The sequence below is a fragment of the Leishmania major genome, chromosome 22 (genome assembly GCF_000002725.2).
Source record: "Leishmania major strain Friedlin complete genome, chromosome 22".
NCBI classification, from domain to species: Eukaryota; Euglenozoa; class Kinetoplastea; order Trypanosomatida; family Trypanosomatidae; genus Leishmania; species Leishmania major.
The window spans coordinates 545,085-563,873 of NC_007263.2; the positions used below are offsets into that span (position 1 = coordinate 545,085).

General features: G+C 61.5%; 2 protein-coding genes across 2 annotated transcripts; both read right to left on the reverse strand.

Annotated features, from left to right (window-relative positions):
• Positions 1-560: 560 nt before the first annotated feature.
• Positions 561-6,701, reverse strand: LMJF_22_1320 (hypothetical protein; the record flags this gene model as incomplete). The annotated part of the gene is made up of 1 exon (XM_001683231.1): positions 561-6,701. One exon carries the CDS (start codon positions 6,699-6,701, stop codon positions 561-563), a length of 6,141 nt encoding a protein of 2,046 aa, XP_001683283.1.
• Positions 6,702-10,441: 3,740 nt separating this feature from the next.
• LMJF_22_1330 (conserved hypothetical protein) lies at positions 10,442-16,471 on the reverse strand (the record flags this gene model as incomplete). Its single annotated transcript, XM_001683232.1, has 1 exon — positions 10,442-16,471. One exon carries the CDS (start codon positions 16,469-16,471, stop codon positions 10,442-10,444), a length of 6,030 nt encoding a protein of 2,009 aa, XP_001683284.1.
• Between the last annotated feature and the right edge of the window lie 2,318 nt (positions 16,472-18,789).

Below are 18,789 nucleotides of genomic sequence, written 5' to 3' on the forward strand. Positions count from 1 at the left end.
GCGAGGGAGGAAGATGGCGAAGAGGATGGCAAGAAAGCACGCATCGCCGTGCGCAGACGGCCCCACATCTCCCTCATCCCTTCAACCAAGCAGGAGAGGCTTCCCCTATTGCAGATGTATAGAGAGTCGCAGAGCGAAAGGAAGATGAAGGACCCTCGCACCCGCCACACACTCTCAGCATCGTGCACACTCGAGTCCTCCAAGGGCTAATGTTTTCCACTCATCGCTGCGCTCGTAACAGTGTGTGCTTGCAGGTGATCGGCAGAAGCCAATGCAGACGCAAGCAGGCACATGCAGGGAGCGGAAAGGGGGGGGGCAAGACAGCGGAAGAGAATGTCTGAGCGGGTGGCAGGTGATCGAACGGGCACGCGCTCTCCTCACGCTAAGGCGTGGAGACCAGCACAACGACAAGAGCCGCGGTCCGACAGCCTCCCGCCAAGAAAGGAGAACAAATAAAAATACCGTGAACTAGCGTGGGCACCGACACGCACCGACGCACGCACATGCGTATTCGCTTACATCGATCCTAGGAAAATGAGAACGTCGATAGAGTTTGATTCCTAACGAAGAGGTGCCAAGGCGCCGCTGCTACCATCACCACCACCACCACCCCAGAGAACAGATCCGCGGCCACCTACGGAAGGCTCACCGCTGCTGAGATTCGCGTTGCCGCCTTTGGCCGACGCACCGGTCCGCTCCTGAGCCGCCCGCAGCTCGGCAATCTCAAGTAGCAGCGAGCGGGCATTATTGGCCGATGTCACACCATCGCGCAGATGCAAGCTGAGCTCTTCCATGAGCTGACTGATGTGTTGATTCAGCAGCGTCAGTGCATCGCGGTAGCGCATACCCTTCGCTTCTAGCTCCTCCATAAGTGCCTCCTTTTCGCGCTTGAGTTGCTCCAACTGCTTCCTCAACCCTTCGGAGGTGGTGTCCCGGGCAGTCCGCGACACGGGCAGAGAACGACCGCCGCCATCACCGCCGTGGTCAGGATGGCTCAGACTGTCGCCAATACTACTGCCACGCTGCGCACCGCTGTCTTCATCATATGCAGCCCACGCAGGGATACCTGATACCCCCTCAGCCGCTCTTCCCTCGCGCTGCAAAAAAAGTCGCTGTTTTGCGACCACCTCCCGATCATATCGATCCTGAAGTGCGCGCAGCTCGCGCTCGCAGTCGTCGCGAGACTCTACAGCAGCCATTTCTGCCGCTCGGGCCGCCTCCAGCAAGTTCACGAACTCCTCCAGCCTCTCAAGCATGTCGGTGCACTCCATTGAGGCAAGCTCGTGATCCTGCTCTACACTACTTAGACGTTCCCCGTACGAAACAACGAGTAGCCCTGTCCACGTCTCCGACAAACACAGCGCTTCCTCCAACATTCGACGCCACAGGTCCGCCCTCTGCAATTCCTCTGAGGTGGTCAATAGGATCACACCTTCCCCACGGGCAACATCCGCCTCCGCCTCACGCAGCTGCTCCCTCAGGTCAGCCACCTCGGCGTCCAGCGCCTCTTGTCGAACCTGAGCGACGGCCAGCTGCTCTCTGAGCCCCCGCATCTCCCTTGCAGCTTCCTCTCGTTGTTCCTCCAGCGCACCGAGCATCTCCCCACTAGAGGCGGCCTCTCTCATCGAGCTGCTGAGCAGCTCCTTCACACGGTCGATCTCGGCGTCCCTGTCCGACTGCTGCGCCTCCACGTCCCGCGCATGCTCCTCCGCCTCGCGCAGCTGCTCCCTCAGGTCAGCCACCTCGGCGTCCCTGTCCGACTGCTGCGCCTCCACGTCCCGCGCATGCTCCTCCGCCTCGCGCAGCTGCTCCCTCAGGTCAGCCACCTCGGCGTCCCTGTCCGACTGCTGCGCCTCCACGTCCCGCGCACGCTCCTCCGCCTCGCGCAGCTGCTCCCTCAGGTCAGCCACCTCGGCGTCCCTGTCCGACTGCTGCGCCTCCACGTCCCGCGCGCGCTCCTCCGCCTCGCGCAGCTGCTCCCTCAGGTCAGCCACCTCGGCGTCCCTGTCCGACTGCTGCGCCTCCACGTCCCGCGCATGCTCCTCCGCCTCGCGCAGCTGCTCCCTCAGGTCAGCCACCTCGGCGTCCCTGTCCGACTGCTGCGCCTCCACGTCCCGCGCATGCTCCTCCGCCTCGCGCAGCTGCTCCCTCAGGTCAGCCACCTCGGCGTCCCTGTCCGACTGCTGCGCCTCCACGTCCCGCGCATGCTCCTCCGCCTCGCGCAGCTGCTCCCTCAGGTCAGCCACCTCGGCGTCCCTGTCCGACTGCTGCGCCTCCACGTCCCGCGCACGCTCCTCCGCCTCGCGCAGCTGCTCCCTCAGGTCAGCCACCTCGGCGTCCCTGTCCGACTGCTGCGCCTCCACGTCCCGCGCATGCTCCTCCGCCTCGCGCAGCTGCTCCCTCAGGTCAGCCACCTCGGCGTCCAGCGCCTCTCGTCGAACCTGAGCGACGGCCAGCTGCTCTCTGAGCCCCCGCATCTCCCTTGCAGCTTCCTCTCGTTGTTCCTCCAGCGCACCGAGCATCTCCCCACTAGAGGCGGCCTCTCTCATCGAGCTGCTGAGCAGCTCCTTCACACGGTCGATCTCGGCGTCCCTGTCCGACTGCTGCGCCTCCACGTCCCGCGCATGCTCCTCCGCCTCGCGCAGCTGCTCCCTCAGGTCAGCCACCTCGGCGTCCCTGTCCGACTGCTGCGCCTCCACGTCCCGCGCATGCTCCTCCGCCTCGCGCAGCTGCTCCCTCAGGTCAGCCACCTCGGCGTCCCTGTCCGACTGCTGCGCCTCCACGTCCCGCGCATGCTCCTCCGCCTCGCGCAGCTGCTCCCTCAGGTCAGCCACCTCGGCGTCCCTGTCCGACTGCTGCGCCTCCACGTCCCGCGCGCGCTCCTCCGCCTCGCGCAGCTGCTCCCTCAGGTCAGCCACCTCGGCGTCCCTGTCCGACTGCTGCGCCTCCACGTCCCGCGCATGCTCCTCCGCCTCGCGCAGCTGCTCCCTCAGGTCAGCCACCTCGGCGTCCCTGTCCGACTGCTGCGCCTCCACGTCCCGCGCGCGCTCCTCCGCCTCGCGCAGCTGCTCCCTCAGGTCAGCCACCTCGGCGTCCCTGTCCGACTGCTGCGCCTCCACGTCCCGCGCATGCTCCTCCGCCTCGCGCAGCTGCTCCCTCAGGTCAGCCACCTCGGCGTCCAGCGCCTCTCGTCGAACCTGAGCGACGGCCAGCTGCTCTCTGAGCCCCCGCATCTCCCTTGCAGCTTCCTCTCGTTGTTCCTCCAGCGCACCGAGCATCTCCCCACTAGAGGCGGCCTCTCTCATCGAGCTGCTGAGCAGCTCCTTCACACGGTCGATCTCGGCGTCCCTGTCCGACTGCTGCGCCTCCACGTCCCGCGCGCGCTCCTCCGCCTCGCGCAGCTGCTCCCTCAGGTCAGCGATCTCCGTGTCTCGATGGGCGACAGTCGCAAGCGCCGCATCAGCTCCGCGCTTGGGCCCCTGGCGCAACCGGTACAGCTCCATCGTCAAGGGGTAGTCGTACTCTTGCAAGCGGCGGTCCATCTCCATTATGGTGGCATCAGCGTCGTGTTGTACTCTAACCGTTGCCAAAAGGCTTCCCATCTCAAACGCTACGTGCTCCACATCGCCGCGGGTGACGTGACATGCGTGGCTCACATCTGCAATGAAAGCCTCGCGGAGCGCCTCAGGGTGCTCCTGCACCACGACACTCCAGTCCTCTCCTGGCAACCTCACTGAGTGCATCGTCGCGACAGCCTGACCATTGCCACTCTTCTTTCGGCGCTGATCGTAAAAGTTCAGCTCTTTAATCTCCTCCGCAGCTCTGCGCAGCTGTTTCTGCAGATGGAGGAGGTTTTCCTGCTGAGCGAGCTCGGCAGGTGGAAGTTGATGCGGAGCCGGTGTCGATGAAGCCTTAGCAAGTCGTGTTTCTAGGTCCGCGATGGTAGCGTTGTTGTCCGCCAGCTGCTGCGCGAGAAGGTCCTCGCCGGTCTTTGGACTGGAGCAGTGGCGGAGGATGTACTCGCACTCGTAGAATGGCGTGTCGTGGATGCGATCATCAAGCTGAGGCTTAGGCACCTGGCTTGGATGATCCACGTAGAACTCTACTCGACTCCCGTCATCTGAGAAGTGCACCCCAGTAACAGCAGCGGCCACTACATGGCAGACCGCTGCTGCGTCGGTGGCTGCAGCACGGCGAAGCTCGGCAGGATGTCGCTGCAGAGCATCATTCCAGCCGCTACCGTTGAGGCACTTGTGGTGGTGAGTGGTCACGACGCCGTCAGCGGGATCAGAGTGCTGCGAGCTATGTGGCATCCATCGCTCTCTGCTGCTGCGTAGCCATGCCAACTCAGCCTCTAGGTGAGCAACGCGGTTGTCCACCTCCGCGGTGCCTTCATCGGCCTTAGCGGAGGTCTTGGTTGGTGAAGCTGGGACAGCGGAGGCGGCGCTAGGAAGCTTCGACTCAAGAGCACGTATCTCGTCCTCCAAGGCACTGATGCGGCGTGTTGCGCGATCCCTGTCGCGATCAAGATCTTCGCACTCAACCTGCAAAGCCTCTGCGCGTATGGTGGCGTCAGCTAGTCGGTTTCGTGCGTCCTCATGGTCAGCGCGAGCGTCCCGCATTTGCCGCTGCAGCTCAGCCTCTACGGACTCGTGTCGATCCGTCTCGCGCACGAGCATCCGCTGTAGTTGCTCATTCTCGCGACGCGCCTCCTGTAGCTGTTGTTGGAGGACCAGTAGAGCTGCTTGAAACGCGCGTGCGTCGGTCTCTTCTTCGTACACCCCGCCCCCATCGTCGCTTTGGCTCGCTGCGTCCTTTGACCCGGGGAGAGACAACATAGTCGGCATGTTTCGTGCCGCTGCCGCAGGGCTGGTATGAGAGGTTGGCAGCGTCACCGAGGTGGAGGGGCCACTGGAGACGGCAGTGGGCCCGGGGGCCGCGTCCCAAGCCGTAGCTGTTGCAAAGCCTTCAGCGTGCGACTTTGCCGTCTCGCGCCGTCCTCGGCAACGATCAGCGCGGTCGGAGGCCAGCGCACGTGCGTGGTGTGCATCCCGCTTATGGTGACCACACTCTTGCAGGAGATCATCCACGGCTTGATACAGCTCGGGCCGAGAGTGCACTGCACGCACAGCTATCTCCTCGAGCTCCTTGTGGCCCAGCAAGACAACCTCCGTTTCCGCGTTTGGAACAGGAATGATGGAAGCAGATGGAGAGCAAGGTGTCGACCGCACCTGTTCCCTATGGTGGTGTGGTGACCTTGCGGAGTCAGAAGGGGCAGCCGCGCTGCCGACGCGATCACGATTGCTTAAGGCGTCGAGATTCAACGATGGATGTCCTGAGGACGAAGTCGTCGCGGTCATCACCGCAGCACCTTTGTTCATCGAGGATGGTGACTTCGATTCGCCAGACGCTGTTGCCGTCGGTGCTGCCGTTACTCGCGTTCCTGGATGCCGCCGCGAGTGCAATGGTACTGGGCAAATAATAGCGCAGCGAAGCACGTCCGTGGCAATCCCTTGTGCGGGAACGAACGTGAACTGCACCTCAGAGCGTGTGGCGCTGCTCAAGGTGTCCGGGGCGCCACTGAACACGCGCAGCTGCGCTTGCACTTGACGCAGTTTTCTAGCGGTCGCCTTGAGCGCGTTCACATGATGCGTGAGTCGCTGCTGGAGCATGTCAGCGTGGGACTGCGTGCTGGCGCACTGCTGATACACACGGAAGGCGGCGAGCTGCGTGAAGAGCCAGTTGGCGACAGTGCAGAGGAATTCGGCGGCGTCGGGCATCCGTTGTTCCATCGAGGCCATGGCTCTGCGCACCTTCGCTTCTGTGATGGCGCCGGAGCCGAAGAAATGCGCTTCAATCTCGTCATACTGCTGGAAACTCATGTCGTAGCCGACGTCGTAGTCAATACAGCGATGCAGGAAGAGCGGGTCACTGACGGTGGCCCACACCTGTGGCCATGGAAGTTGCGTAGAGGGAAAATAGTCCTCCACAATGCTCAGGGCCGCTCGCAGTACCGCCAAAAAAACATCGTCGGCGCTGTCGCTCTCGTCAGCGGCGCCGTACCCGTCTTTGTGGGTGCGTTGAAGAGGCACGCCGCGTTGACGACACACAAGAAGCGCGCCTTCTCTTGCCTCCAACTCGCGGCGACGCGCCTCGATGGCCTCTCGGGTGGCATTCATGTCAGCCTCGTTGCGTGTGCGCACGGCGCCAAGCTCTGCCCTGAGGGCGAGGATGCTTGCCTGGTGATCTTCTAGCTCTTGCTGGACCCGACTCCTCTCATTTTTCAGTGCTCTCATCACTCCATCGTTCGCGCCGCCTTGCTGGCAACTCCACTCCGCTAGTGTGACAGTGTGTGTGTGGACCTCCTGCACCGTCCCCAACGCCCAGTGCCACTCCTGTGCATCGTTAAGGAACTCGTAAACGACAACGGAGCCAGGATAGATAAACTGGGCGGTGTGCTCGAGGCGGTCGCACACTGCCTTCAGGACGTCTTGTCTAGACAAGATCGGCGACACCGATCGCCGAGGACGACTGCGGTGGGCCCTGTGGTGCGGCTCGGAGGGACCACCCGCCCCGCGCGGTGCTGACTCGCCTCGCGAGCCGGCGGGTGTGCCACCCGACGGCGATGTGGCAGTGGGCATCGGGCGTGGCTCGGCAAGTCGTGGCCGCCGCGCCGCTGTGGTAGATGCCGCGTAGAGCATATATATATATATATATATATATATATATATACGGGGCTAGGCGGGAGACGATGTAAGGAAGAGAGCTGCGTAAGAGGCACGCGCACCCGTAAAAAGCGCGTGGCAATGCGACGAGACGAAACGAGGCAGGCGCAACGAAGAAAAGGGGCGCGCTACGCAGCGTCGGGGGAGGGGGGGGGCGAAGGGGACGGTGGAGGGGACGGTGGAGGGTGAGGCGGGGTTTGGTGAAGGGGAGGGGCTATTGGCAGCACAATCGCTTGAACACAACGGAGCCGCAAGCGTGGCCTCGCCCTACACGAATGCCGCGCTCAAGGGGGAGAAGGAGAGGGAGAGGGATGCAAAAACAAGGCAGAAATGGAAAATTCTTGATGAACAGATGACGGGAAAATAACCCAACTGGGCGCAGCGCACGAAACAAAAGAGAGTTAGAGAAAGGGGCAACGGCTCCACGACCTTCTCTGTGTGTGAGCGAGTGTGTGTGTGTGTGTGTGTGTGTGTGTAAGTGTGTGTGTGTAAGGGGGGACGGAGGAGGTAACAACAACAGCAGCAGCAGCACGCACACCAACAAGGCACGTGTACGTCAAGAGGTGAAGCACGTGAAGGAGCACGCTCCCGCGCGCGCAGGGTGAGGGGATCGAGGGAAAGGGGGGAAGGAAGCCTAGCGGCACTGGCACGAGGAAGGACGGTGACTGCAGAGAAAGGAATACGCAACGAATGAGCAAAAAAATGAAAAATCAGAGAGAGGGAGGCGAAGACGCGCCGTCTCTAGAAAATGAAGCGGATGTGTGTAAGGTGGGTAGGAGGGGTGGGCGACGTGATGGTGACTTGTGCGTCGTTTCGGCTGTCTGGATGTTTTTGCTCGTGTTCGCGTTTTCGAGGTGTCGGCTTCTCTAGTGCGTGTCTAGCGTGTCTTGCGGTGAGCTTGTGGGGGAAGTAAAAGCAAAAAATGAGTGTGTGTTCCCGCCAGGCGGAGCGAGCAAAAGTCGGCGGGTGCGTCGGTTAGGGTTGAAGAAAGGGGGCAAGAGGGTCAAGACAAGAGAAGCTGAAGCGAGTGAGGGAGAGAAAAGGCGATGTGTGTGTGTGCCTGTGTGTGTTCGGGTGGTACAGTGAACGCAAAGAACAAGAGACGAGACGACCCAAAAAAGAAAAAAGCAAAACTAACAACAGCAAACCCAAACGGCGGGAAACGAAACGTGAAAACAAAAAAGGGGAAAGGGGGGCTGAGGAGACAAAACCTCGTAGGCCACCCTCACCCTCAATGTGTGTGGGGGGAGGGGGAAGGGGAGGGGACGTTGCGGATGCCTTTATTGCCGCCAATCCTGTGGCCAGCGGTGCTCCTCACGTACAATAACACGGATACAAGGACAAAAAACCTAAAACGCAGCCGGAACGAGTAGAGAGAGGGGAGGAAGGGAACTCGACGGTGACGCTGCCTCGGCTGCAGTGCTCGCCCTACGTGGCGCGGTCTAGTTCTTCTGACCTCCCCTGTGTACCTACCGCCGTCTCTTTTTGGTGGCTCGAGCTCACGAAACAGAAACGGAAGACACACGCACCCTGGCAAAGAAACGATGGGAGCTGCCGTCCTGCAGCACTGACTGGCCTACTCGCTTTCCCTGGTTTTCTCTCCAAAAGACCCTGCGTCGTCGTATTCGCCGTCTCGCACTCTCCGTGACGCCGACGCTTGTGAAAGCAAAACCGGGAACAAGACGAAACCAAGGGAGAGAGAGAGAGGGACTTGAATGGTGTCCCACACACACACGCACACGCACAGAGACAAAAGAACAAAAAAAGGGAAACGCTAAACCAGCGTGTACCATCAAGATAAAGATCCGCGTGATGCTCAATGACGGCCGCAGCAACAGCAACAGCAAGAAAACAAAAAAAAGGCAAATCAAACCGCCAGCCGCCGGGCACGGTCGTCGTGTGGTCGTCGCCGTCTTGCGCACGCGGAGCCCACCCGCCCGCCCTCCAAATCGAAGAAAACAACAAAAAAAAGGCGGTAAAGAACACCAAGTGGGAGAGGTGCGCAGAACGGTGGCAGCGCTTGGGTGCAGAAAAATAGGGAACGAGGAAAGCAAGGCTAAGTGCGCGTAGGCCCAAGACAACTCCCAACCTGGAAAGTGATACGCCACCAAACAGTGGCGCCGACGAGCAGCAATAGCGGGAGCTGCTTCAGCAGACGGAAACCGGAATAAGAGGTATGCGCGCCTAGCCAGGGTTAGGAAAATGAAAGCACAGGGCACAGAGGAAAAGGAGAGGGGCGGGACACTGCACTGCACGACGAGGTGCAGTAGGTGTACGTGTGCAACAGTTCGGGGGAGGCTTAAGAGGAGCGGTGATGGCTGTTTGGATGACCGATAAAGTCTGCAGAGAGAAAGACCCCTCTCGCGCTCTTCTAAGCGGCGAAGAATTGTCGGCTTCTTCGCCTCTCTACTCTTTCCTGTGCAACGCGCCCTCGCTCCTCACGCGGGGCGCCTAAAAGGACTCCAAGACGGTACTCTCGAGCGGGGCCAGTGTAATGGCGGATGCGGGCAGACAGATGGGAAGGGGAGGAGTCGTAGCCCGACCTCTTTCTGTCCTTCTCTCGCTTCAGTTTATTGTTCTTCTATCGAGGACGGCGGTGACGGGAGCACTCAGCCGTTTCTGTGCACTAGTATGTCCGTGTTGGGGTGGGGGTGTATGCGAATGCATGTGCAAACGACGGCTTCACTTGGTCGAGAAAAGGCATGAAGAGAAGTACACAGGAGTCGTGGTGGGGAGAAGCAGCAGCGGGAGGGGGAGGGGGATCGCAAGTGGCGTGGCTGTGCGGCAGATGACGAGAAGAAGCAGTGAAACAAGGCTAGGGCATGTGTAGCTCGACTCCACTATGACGCACCGCGGGCGGCCGCGCCGTGCACGCAGCGAGTGTGGGGAGCAGGAGGGGAAGCGGTGGAGAGACGGAGACACCCATCGATGTGGTGCAGCTGCGTTGCTGTCGTTGCCTCTGTGTGGCTTTGTTTCGTTCATATCCAGCCTTGGCGTGTGCAGAGCAGCTGTGCGGTCGTCCTGCCATGTGAAGGCTGCTGCGTTTCGCACCTTGTCTTTCCTCGTACGGTTGTCGCTTCCGTCTTCGAGCCCCAGCGCAGCTGTGCGCACGTGGTGATGGCGGCCTGCGCGTACAATCGCGTTCGCTGAGCAATTCTCCGCCACTGCGCAGACAGTTCCATGCAAAAAAACGGGCAAACACACAAGAGTGGCCACGTCGCAACGATTGAAAGAGACGCTCACACGCAATCTAAGACAACAAAAAAAAAAAGATGTCGGCGCGTGCGTCGACCATGATGCGCACGCTGGCACGGCGCGCGCACGCAACACGGACGCCCAAGAAGGAAAGGAAAACGCGCGTGCCGTCACGGAAAGAAGAGAAGGAAAAAAGAAGGAGGCCACAATGCGGTGCACAAGCGCAAGCGCAAGGACCGAAACAGGCACGCCAGGGGATCAAAGGTAGGCCGACACACGCAGAGAAAGACGTGCTTTCTGGACAGAGGAGGTGGAGCGGGGCGGCACGGAAACAACAGCGTACCCTTCATATTGACGCACACGCTTTGCGAGAAGCGCACCCACGGCGGGGGAGCTCGAGTGGGGAAGCAGACCACGCAATCACGGCAAAAGATTTTCCCACTTGTCTAGCTTCACCTTCTCCGTCCACACTGAACTTCATCCCGCCCGTTTCCCTTCTCCTCTCACTATCGATTGCGCCGTTACACTGACGTTTGAACTGCGGGGCTGCTGCTGCTGCATGTGCTGAGCAGGCCATAGTTACTGTTCACCTCCATGTCTGCCTTGTCATCGACCATTTCGTCCTCCTCAGCATTCCGCATCATGGTCAGCTCCCGCATCATCTGCTCCGAGAACTGCAGCTGCGACTCGTGCGCTCGCATTCGCAGTTCGCGCTCCTCCACTAGCGACCGCAGCGCATCCTCCAGGACAGCCATGTAGCCGCCACGTGCCTTCTCCGCCTCATCGAGCTCGTCGGCCAAGCCTTCCTTGTCGCGGCGAAGTTGCTCCACGCAGCCAAGATGGCGCAGCAACACCTCGCGTAACCCCTGAGCTACCGCGTAGCCCTCCTCCGAGAAGGCTGCGTCGAGTGCAGACGTGCTGATGCGCTCCTCCACCCCTGCACCCGCATCGCCGTTGTCCTTTCGGGGCTGGGGCTGTGCTGCCGCCAGCAGGCTCGGCAACACCTCGCGAAACACCTCCATTCCCTCCTTAAAGCGGTCTCGCTCTGCCGTTGCGCTAACTAGCTCAGCACGATGCGCTGCAGCGTCCATCTCGATGGCATTCCGCAACTGGGTGCACCGATACTCTGCTTCGTAAAGTGTTTGCGATAAGACCAGCTCGTTTGTGCGCGACGCATCCAGCATCTCCACAGACTTTTCCAGCTTCTCCAGCGTGTCTGCATAGGCTGCTGCCGTCTCGTCAACCTGTCTCGACAGCGCCGCGGCTTGCGCGTGAGCATTGGTCAGATCGGCGTTTTTATCGGACAAAGCAGAGGCCAGTGCTTGCACTTCCTCCTGCAAGTCGACGATCTGCTCGACCTGCACCCGCATCGCCTCGTCTTGGGCGGCAACACGAGCTGCGTACAGATCTAGTGAGCGACGCGCTTCTGCTTCGGCGCCCACCAAGCCGTCAAGATCGTCGTCGTGCTGGCGGCGCACCTCGTACATGTCTTCCTCAGCCGCAAACAAGCGGTCCCGCAACTCGCGCTCACTCTCGCGGGCCTCCAACAACAACGCCGCTAGCTCCTCCAGCCGCTCTAAGCTGTCAGTGCATTCTCGCCGTGATGCGGCCACGACTTCCGCCAGTGCTAGTTTGGCAGCGTGCAGCAACTCAGTTCTTTGCTCTGACCAATCGGATGTGAATGCCTGGCGGGCACACGCCTCCTCCAGCTGCGCGAAAATACGTGCCAGAGCCTCCTCCGCCAAGAGCTTCTCCTCGGCTCGGCTCGGAACTGACCATTGCATAGGCCCTGAAACTGTACGCCCCTCAACGATTCGCCGGAAGAGTGCCCATGTCGCTGGAAACGGATACTCAGCGACACGGTCCTTCAACTCACTGCCCTCCACGTCCACGTTGTGCTCCACGCAAAACTCAGCGTGCAGACTACCGAGAACATATTCCACACGCCGTACGCAGTCCACGTTTACATGGCAAGCGCGGCTGCAGTCTACACGAAGCCTCCAAATCAGCTCCTCTTCGCAGGCACTCGCCACCAATGCCCACTCCACGCCCTCCATACTGCGCCGCACGTACGTCTGACGCAACGGCCTTCCCTCGACGCAGTTGTCGCGCCGTTCATCGTACCACCGCAGCTCCTCCACAGCTTCCTTCGCAGCCATCAACTCAACTTCCAGTGCCGTGAGCTTCTCTCTGCACCCCGCCAGCGCGCTGCGCAGCTCCTCCGTGTCGGACACGCTGCGCCCCCGATCAACAGCACCCGCTACTAACTTCCGCTCCCCGTTATCACCAGTGCTAGCAAGCCCACGTTCGTAATCCGCAGCACCAACCTCCACCAACCCTCGATCGCGACACCACCCCGACGAATCGCCTTTTCCCTCCGACCCTTCGCACACAGAGTCCGTCAAAACACCTCGTCCTGCACCCCCGTCCACCTTACCAGCCACCACACACCCAGCGGCCAACCGCACCCCCTCCTCCTGCCCCACAGATGCTATCACACTGACACCGTCGCGCTGTCTTGCACCGGCGGCCTGTGCCTCGCGCTGCGCCTCAGCCAGCAGCTGGCGGAGCTCAGCTACCTCCGCCTCCTGCTCCGCCATCTGGTCCCGCAGCGCCTGCACAGTGGCGCCACTTTCGAGGGGCCGAGCAACGTCAACTGGGGCTTCGCGCTGCGCCTTACCCAGCAGCTGGCGGAGCTCAGCTACCTCCGCCTCCTGCTCCGCCATCTGGTCCCGCAGCGCCTGCACAGTGGCGCCACTGTCGCGCTGTCTTGCACCGGCGGCCTGTGCCTCGCGCTGCGCCTCAGCCAGCAGCTGGCGGAGCTCAGCTACCTCCGCCTCCTGCTCCGCCATCTGGTCCCGCAGCGCCTGCACAGCGGCGCCACTTTCGAGGGGCCGAGCAACGTCAACTGGGGCTTCGCGCTGCGCCTTACCCAGCAGCTGGCGGAGCGCAATCATCTCCGCCTCCTGCTCCGCCATCTGGTCCCGCAGCGCCTGCACAGTGGCGCCACTGTCGCGCTGTCTTGCACCGGCGGCCTGTGCCTCGCGCTGCGCCTCAGCCAGCAGCTGGCGGAGCTCAGCTACCTCCGCCTCCTGCTCCGCCATCTGGTCCCGCAGCGCCTGCACAGTGGCGCCACTGTCGCGCTGTCTTGCACCGGCGGCCTGTGCCTCGCGCTGCGCCTCAGCCAGCAGCTGGCGGAGCTCAGCTACCTCCGCCTCCTGCTCCGCCATCTGGTCCCGCAGCGCCTGCACAGCGGCGCCACTTTCGAGGGGCCGAGCAACGTCAACTGGGGCTTCGCGCTGCGCCTTACCCAGCAGCTGGCGGAGCTCAGCTACCTCCGCCTCCTGCTCCGCCATCTGGTCCCGCAGCGCCTGCACAGTGGCGCCACTTTCGAGGGGCCGAGCAACGTCAACTGGGGCTTCGCGCTGCGCCTTACCCAGCAGCTGGCGGAGCTCAGCTACCTCCGCCTCCTGCTCCGCCATCTGGTCCCGCAGCGCCTGCACAGTGGCGCCACTTTCGAGGGGCCGAGCAACGTCAACTGGGGCTTCGCGCTGCGCCTTACCCAGCAGCTGGCGGAGCTCAGCTACCTCCGCCTCCTGCTCCGCCATCTGGTCCCGCAGCGCCTGCACAGTGGCGCCACTGTCGCGCTGTCTTGCACCGGCGGCCTGTGCCTCGCGCTGCGCCTCAGCCAGCAGCTGGCGGAGCTCAGCTACCTCCGCCTCCTGCTCCGCCATCTGGTCCCGCAGCGCCTGCACAGCGGCGCCACTTTCGAGGGGCCGAGCAACGTCAACTGGGGCTTCGCGCTGCGCCTTACCCAGCAGCTGGCGGAGCGCAATCATCTCCGCCTCCTGCTCCGCCATCTGGTCCCGCAGCGCCTGCACAGTGGCGCCACTGTCGCGCTGTCTTGCACCGGCGGCCTGTGCCTCGCGCTGCGCCTTACCCAGCAGCTGGCGGAGCTCAGCTACCTCCGCCTCCTGCTCCGCCATCTGGTCCCGCAGCGCCTGCACAGCGGCGCCACTTTCGAGGGGCCGAGCAACGTCAACTGGGGCTTCGCGCTGCGCCTTACCCAGCAGCTGGCGGAGCGCAATCATCTCCGCCTCCTGCTCCGCCATCTGGTCCCGCAGCGCCTGCACAGTGGCGCCACTGTCGCGCTGTCTTGCACCGGCGGCCTGTGCCTCGCGCTGCGCCTCAGCCAGCAGCTGGCGGAGCTCAGCTACCTCCGCCTCCTGCTCCGCCATCTGGTCCCGCAGCGCCTGCACAGTGGCGCCACTGTCGCGCTGTCTTGCACCGGCGGCCTGTGCCTCGCGCTGCGCCTCAGCCAGCAGCTGGCGGAGCTCAGCTACCTCCGCCTCCTGCTCCGCCATCTGGTCCCGCAGCGCCTGCACAGCGGCGCCACTTTCGAGGGGCCGAGCAACGTCAACTGGGGCTTCGCGCTGCGCCTTACCCAGCAGCTGGCGGAGCGCAATCATCTCCGCCTCCTGCTCCGCCATCTGGTCCCGCAGCGCCTGCACAGTGGCGCCACTGTCGCGCTGTCTTGCACCGGCGGCCTGTGCCTCGCGCTGCGCCTCAGCCAGCAGCTGGCGGAGCTCAGCTACCTCCGCCTCCTGCTCCGCCATCTGGTCCCGCAGCGCCTGCACAGTGGCGCCACTTTCGAGGGGCCGAGCAACGTCAACTGGGGCTTCGCGCTGCGCCTTACCCAGCAGCTGGCGGAGCGCAGTTACCTCCGCCTCCTGCTCCGCCATCTGGTCCCGCAGCGCCTGCACAGTGGCGCCACTGTCGCGCTGTCTTGCACCGGCGGCCTGTGCCTCGCGCTGCGCCTCAGCCAGCAGCTGGCGGAGCTCAGCTACCTCCGCCTCCTGCTCCGCCATCTGGTCCCGCAGCGCCTGCACAGCGGCGCCACTTTCGAGGGGCCGAGCAACGTCAACTGGGGCTTCGCGCTGCGCCTTACCCAGCAGCTGGCGGAGCGCAATCATCTCCGCCTCCTGCTCCGCCATCTGGTCCCGCAGCGCCTGCACAGTGGCGCTACTGTCGCGCTGTCTTGCACCGGCGGCCTGTGCCTCGCGCTGCGCCTCAGCCAGCAGCTGGCGGAGCTCAGCTATCTCTGCCTGGCGCTCCGCCACCTGTCTGCGGAGCTCAGCTATCTCTGCCTCCTGCTCTGCAACCTGGTCTTGCAGGGCCTTTAGGGCAACGTGTCCGCATCGCTGCTGATCGGTAAAGAGTTCCTCACCGCGGCGAGGTTCGAGTAGTGGCGCGGCTTCGCTGGTGGCGCTCAGGGAAGCGTCGCTGTGTGGGTACCCGCGGAGTGCGTTTTGGTGGATGCAGTTTGGGGTATCGAGGGCGTTGGCGATGGCATGTTCTGTTTCACGAGAGCGGATTCCAAGGGATTGGAGTTGGTGCTGCGTAGCGGCCACCTGCTGTGGTGTGCCGAGTGTGTGTGTGATGGCGCATGTGTTGTGGAGGGAAGATGACGTCGTGGAGCTGGAGAAAAGGGTCTCTTCGCTGACGGAGATGTGCTGCGGTGGTGACGCGAAGCGATTATCGGTAGTACCACGAATGGGAATAGGTGTGGAGTTGGCGCCATTATTGCCTTGCTGCTGCAGAGAAGGACGACGCTGAAGTGCCTCTTGCTGATCCGCATACCCGTGCGGCAACGCCTCGTGTGCTATCTGCGTCTGTGCCCACCGGTCGTGGAGAGCGGTCACCGTCGGTGAATGAAGTGGCAACTCATGCATGTGTGGCCCTCCAGCTGCTCCGTAGACGTGGTGATACGATGTCGGCATCGACTGCGTCGGAGAGAGCGGCGGAGAGGGACCCGCAAAGTTGCTCTGTCGATCAGGCAGCTGTGCGCAGAAGGCAGAGAAGGAAGAAGGTTGCGCGTTGCCATCTCCAAAGGCGTTCGCCGGCGACACCACCGTCATAGTGCCTGTGGACGCATGTGTGATAAGCGACTGCGGGCAGGCGATGGGGTGCTGCTGCAGGTGCATCTGCTGCTGTGTTTCCACGAGATCTCGGTTCTCCTCTTCTAACACCTCCGCCAAGAGCTGCCGGTTAGCTAGATGATGGCGCAGCAGAAGATTGTCGTGTCGCTGGGCCGCCACAGTGGCCTCTAATCCCGACACGTACTCTTCCGTCTTCTGTTCGTGTTCGTTGGAGCTTCTCAGCTGCATCCGAAGTCGCTCCAACTCGCGCTGCGTCTTGGCGAGTTCGTGCGCTAGGGAGAGCGGCGAGGAGGATGCTGTCGCGAGTTCTTTTTCGGTCTCCATGAAGTTTACCCTCTTCTCGCGTGAGCCACGCAAGGAGACCAAAGGTGTGTTCTCCACACGCCGGCCGCCAGCCGTCTGTAACACCATTGAGCGCTGCTCCACCCTGGCAGCAGCACTTTTTGAGGAACAGCGATCCCTGCTGGTGTCCTCCTTGAACCTGACGCTGGAGGAGGTGATTGGACAAGTGCCGCTCACCGTTAACTGCGGAGAGGAATCGCTGCGATACAGCACGGGTTGCTGCTGCTGGCGCAGCGGCTGTGCTCTCGGTCGAGCGCGAGATGTGCTCATCCCTACCAGCCCTATCGGTACGCAGCTGCTTTCTAAAGCTCTTTGTTTCTACCCGCTGCTTCCGTGCGCCCCTGAAGTGAGCGTGCGTGCGTAAGTGAGGTGTGCAGCCTCAGAGGTGGTGAGCACCGAGGAGAAAGAGAAGCACAAAGACGGGCACACACGCACGTGGGGAGGGTCCCGCAAAACAGAAAAGGAGAAACAAGAAAACAGCGTTGACGTCCGACGCTGCTCGATATGTGTGTGTGTGTGTGTGTGTGTGTGTTTACGCTTACACGTATCAGTGCAGAGGTACTCGTGTATGGGGCTCTATGGAATGGGATGGGGGCAGGGGTTAAGCAAGGATTTGATAATAGTAATAATAATATGGTAAAGAAAGGAGGTGACGACACCTTTGCTAACACTGTCGTGTACCGTGTGAGTACATATGTGTATGTGCGTGTATGTGTGAGGCGTAGGGGCAGGGGGGACGCTTAGGTGCCCTCATAACAACAGCAGTACAAACACTACGACACCGAGGAGACAGTCTAGACGGCAGAAGCTGAAAGGAAAAAACAAAAACGAAAAGCGGGCGGAACGAGCAACGGGTGAGACACGCGCGCGTGCACAACTTTTCGCCTCGACCACCCCTCCGCGGCAGGGGTGCCCCCGGGGAAAAGAGACGGTGCAAACAGTGCGGAGCACGGTAGACGGACGAGCAAGCACCGCAAGAGCAGGCTCGAAGATACACGGGAGGAAAGAACGGAGCACACAACCGCGCAACGTAAAATGGCAAAAATAAAAAAGGGGGAGGAGGAGGAGGAGAGGAGGAAGAGAGAGAGACCACCGAGATGCACGCGCACACAACGGCTTGGCGCTCCGGTGGTGGTAGTGGTGGTGGTGGTGTACTTCTTCTTGTGAAGTACTGCTGCCGGCGTAATGTGTGATAGGATTTGTGAGCCTGCCCTCGTCGCCGCGGAAGGAGTGGCGGCTGTAGCGGCGGTGGTGGCGGTGGTCGACGTGGGGGATGACAGTGATGTGAAAAGAAAGGAGAGAACGCACAACACGCACACGTGATATGCAACAGTCAAAGCAAAACAGCTTAACGTTTTTCTTCGTGTAACGGTGCACGATAGTGCCTCTCCCCTCCCCCTCTCCTATACTCTCCTCCTTTCCCTGCCTGCTTAACAGACTGCCCCCTTGGCTTGGCGATCTTGGTGCTAGTGCCGATAGAGGTCTGATACGGGAGATCACTCTGAGCGATGATGAAGGGGCCTCGCTTGTCTGTAGAATGTGGAGAATAACGTGTGCACAAAAATCGTAAAGTGCAGCCCAACAAGGAAGGTCGCGCTGCACTGCTACTGAGGGTCTTTCGGTGACGTCTTGTGTGCGCGCGCGTATGCGCGTGTTTTATGAGGTTGGTTATGTGTCAGTGCCCTTTCTCGCATACGTGTGCGTGTGTATGTGTGTGTGTGTGTGCACCGGTGACCACGCACCTCTCCCAAGAGAGTGACCTAAAGGCTGTCGCTAGCGCAGTAGCAGTGATCAAAACCAGCCGCTGAAGCACAGCGGTGAGATCACGAGATGCACCTGCAGTAGGTGCAGGTGCTGTGTATGGAGAAGCGAGAGAAAGAGTGAGTGAGGCTCGGCGAGAGGACACAGTAGACGGAACGGAAAGAAAACCGAATAACCAAGAGAAGGGTGAGGAGCGGAGAAGGAGCGAGCGAGCGAGAGAGAGAGAGAGAGAGGGGGCTGAACCACACAGCAATAAAGTGGGTGTCCGCACCCACACAAATAACGAAGCGCGAAACAAAGGCTCCACAAGATAGCAGCACTCTCTCACGAGCTCACGCACACAGGAGCGCGTGGCAAGCTCGCGCCTGTTCAGATGCGTACAGGTAAGTTCAAAGGGAGAAGACGACCGCGTATTTGCGTTGCCGTTGTTTGCTGCTGCTGCTGCTGTTCCTCCTGTTACTTGCTTGGCCCCCCTAGAATGCGTTCGCATCGACTGCGTGCGTGTGCGTGTGTGGGTGTGTGCACAGCAGATTCGGAAGGAGCGCGTACGTTTGTGTGAATTTATGAGCCAGCATGCGCAGCCAAGCCGTCCCGAGACGTCAGAAAGACAGTGAGAGAGTGAGCGAGAGGGGAGAGAGCTGGAAGAGAAGGTGAACGAAAAGAAACGCGTTCAAGGCAAGGGAGCGTGCGCCCATGCCGGCGAGCACAAGAGGAGACGTTCGTACATGGTCGGCACGACAATAGCTGCACGAGTGCGCTGTCCTCCGTGGCGCGCCTGTGTGCGAGTCCGTCAACCACTACCCCGTGAGCATCGACTGCCGAGGATG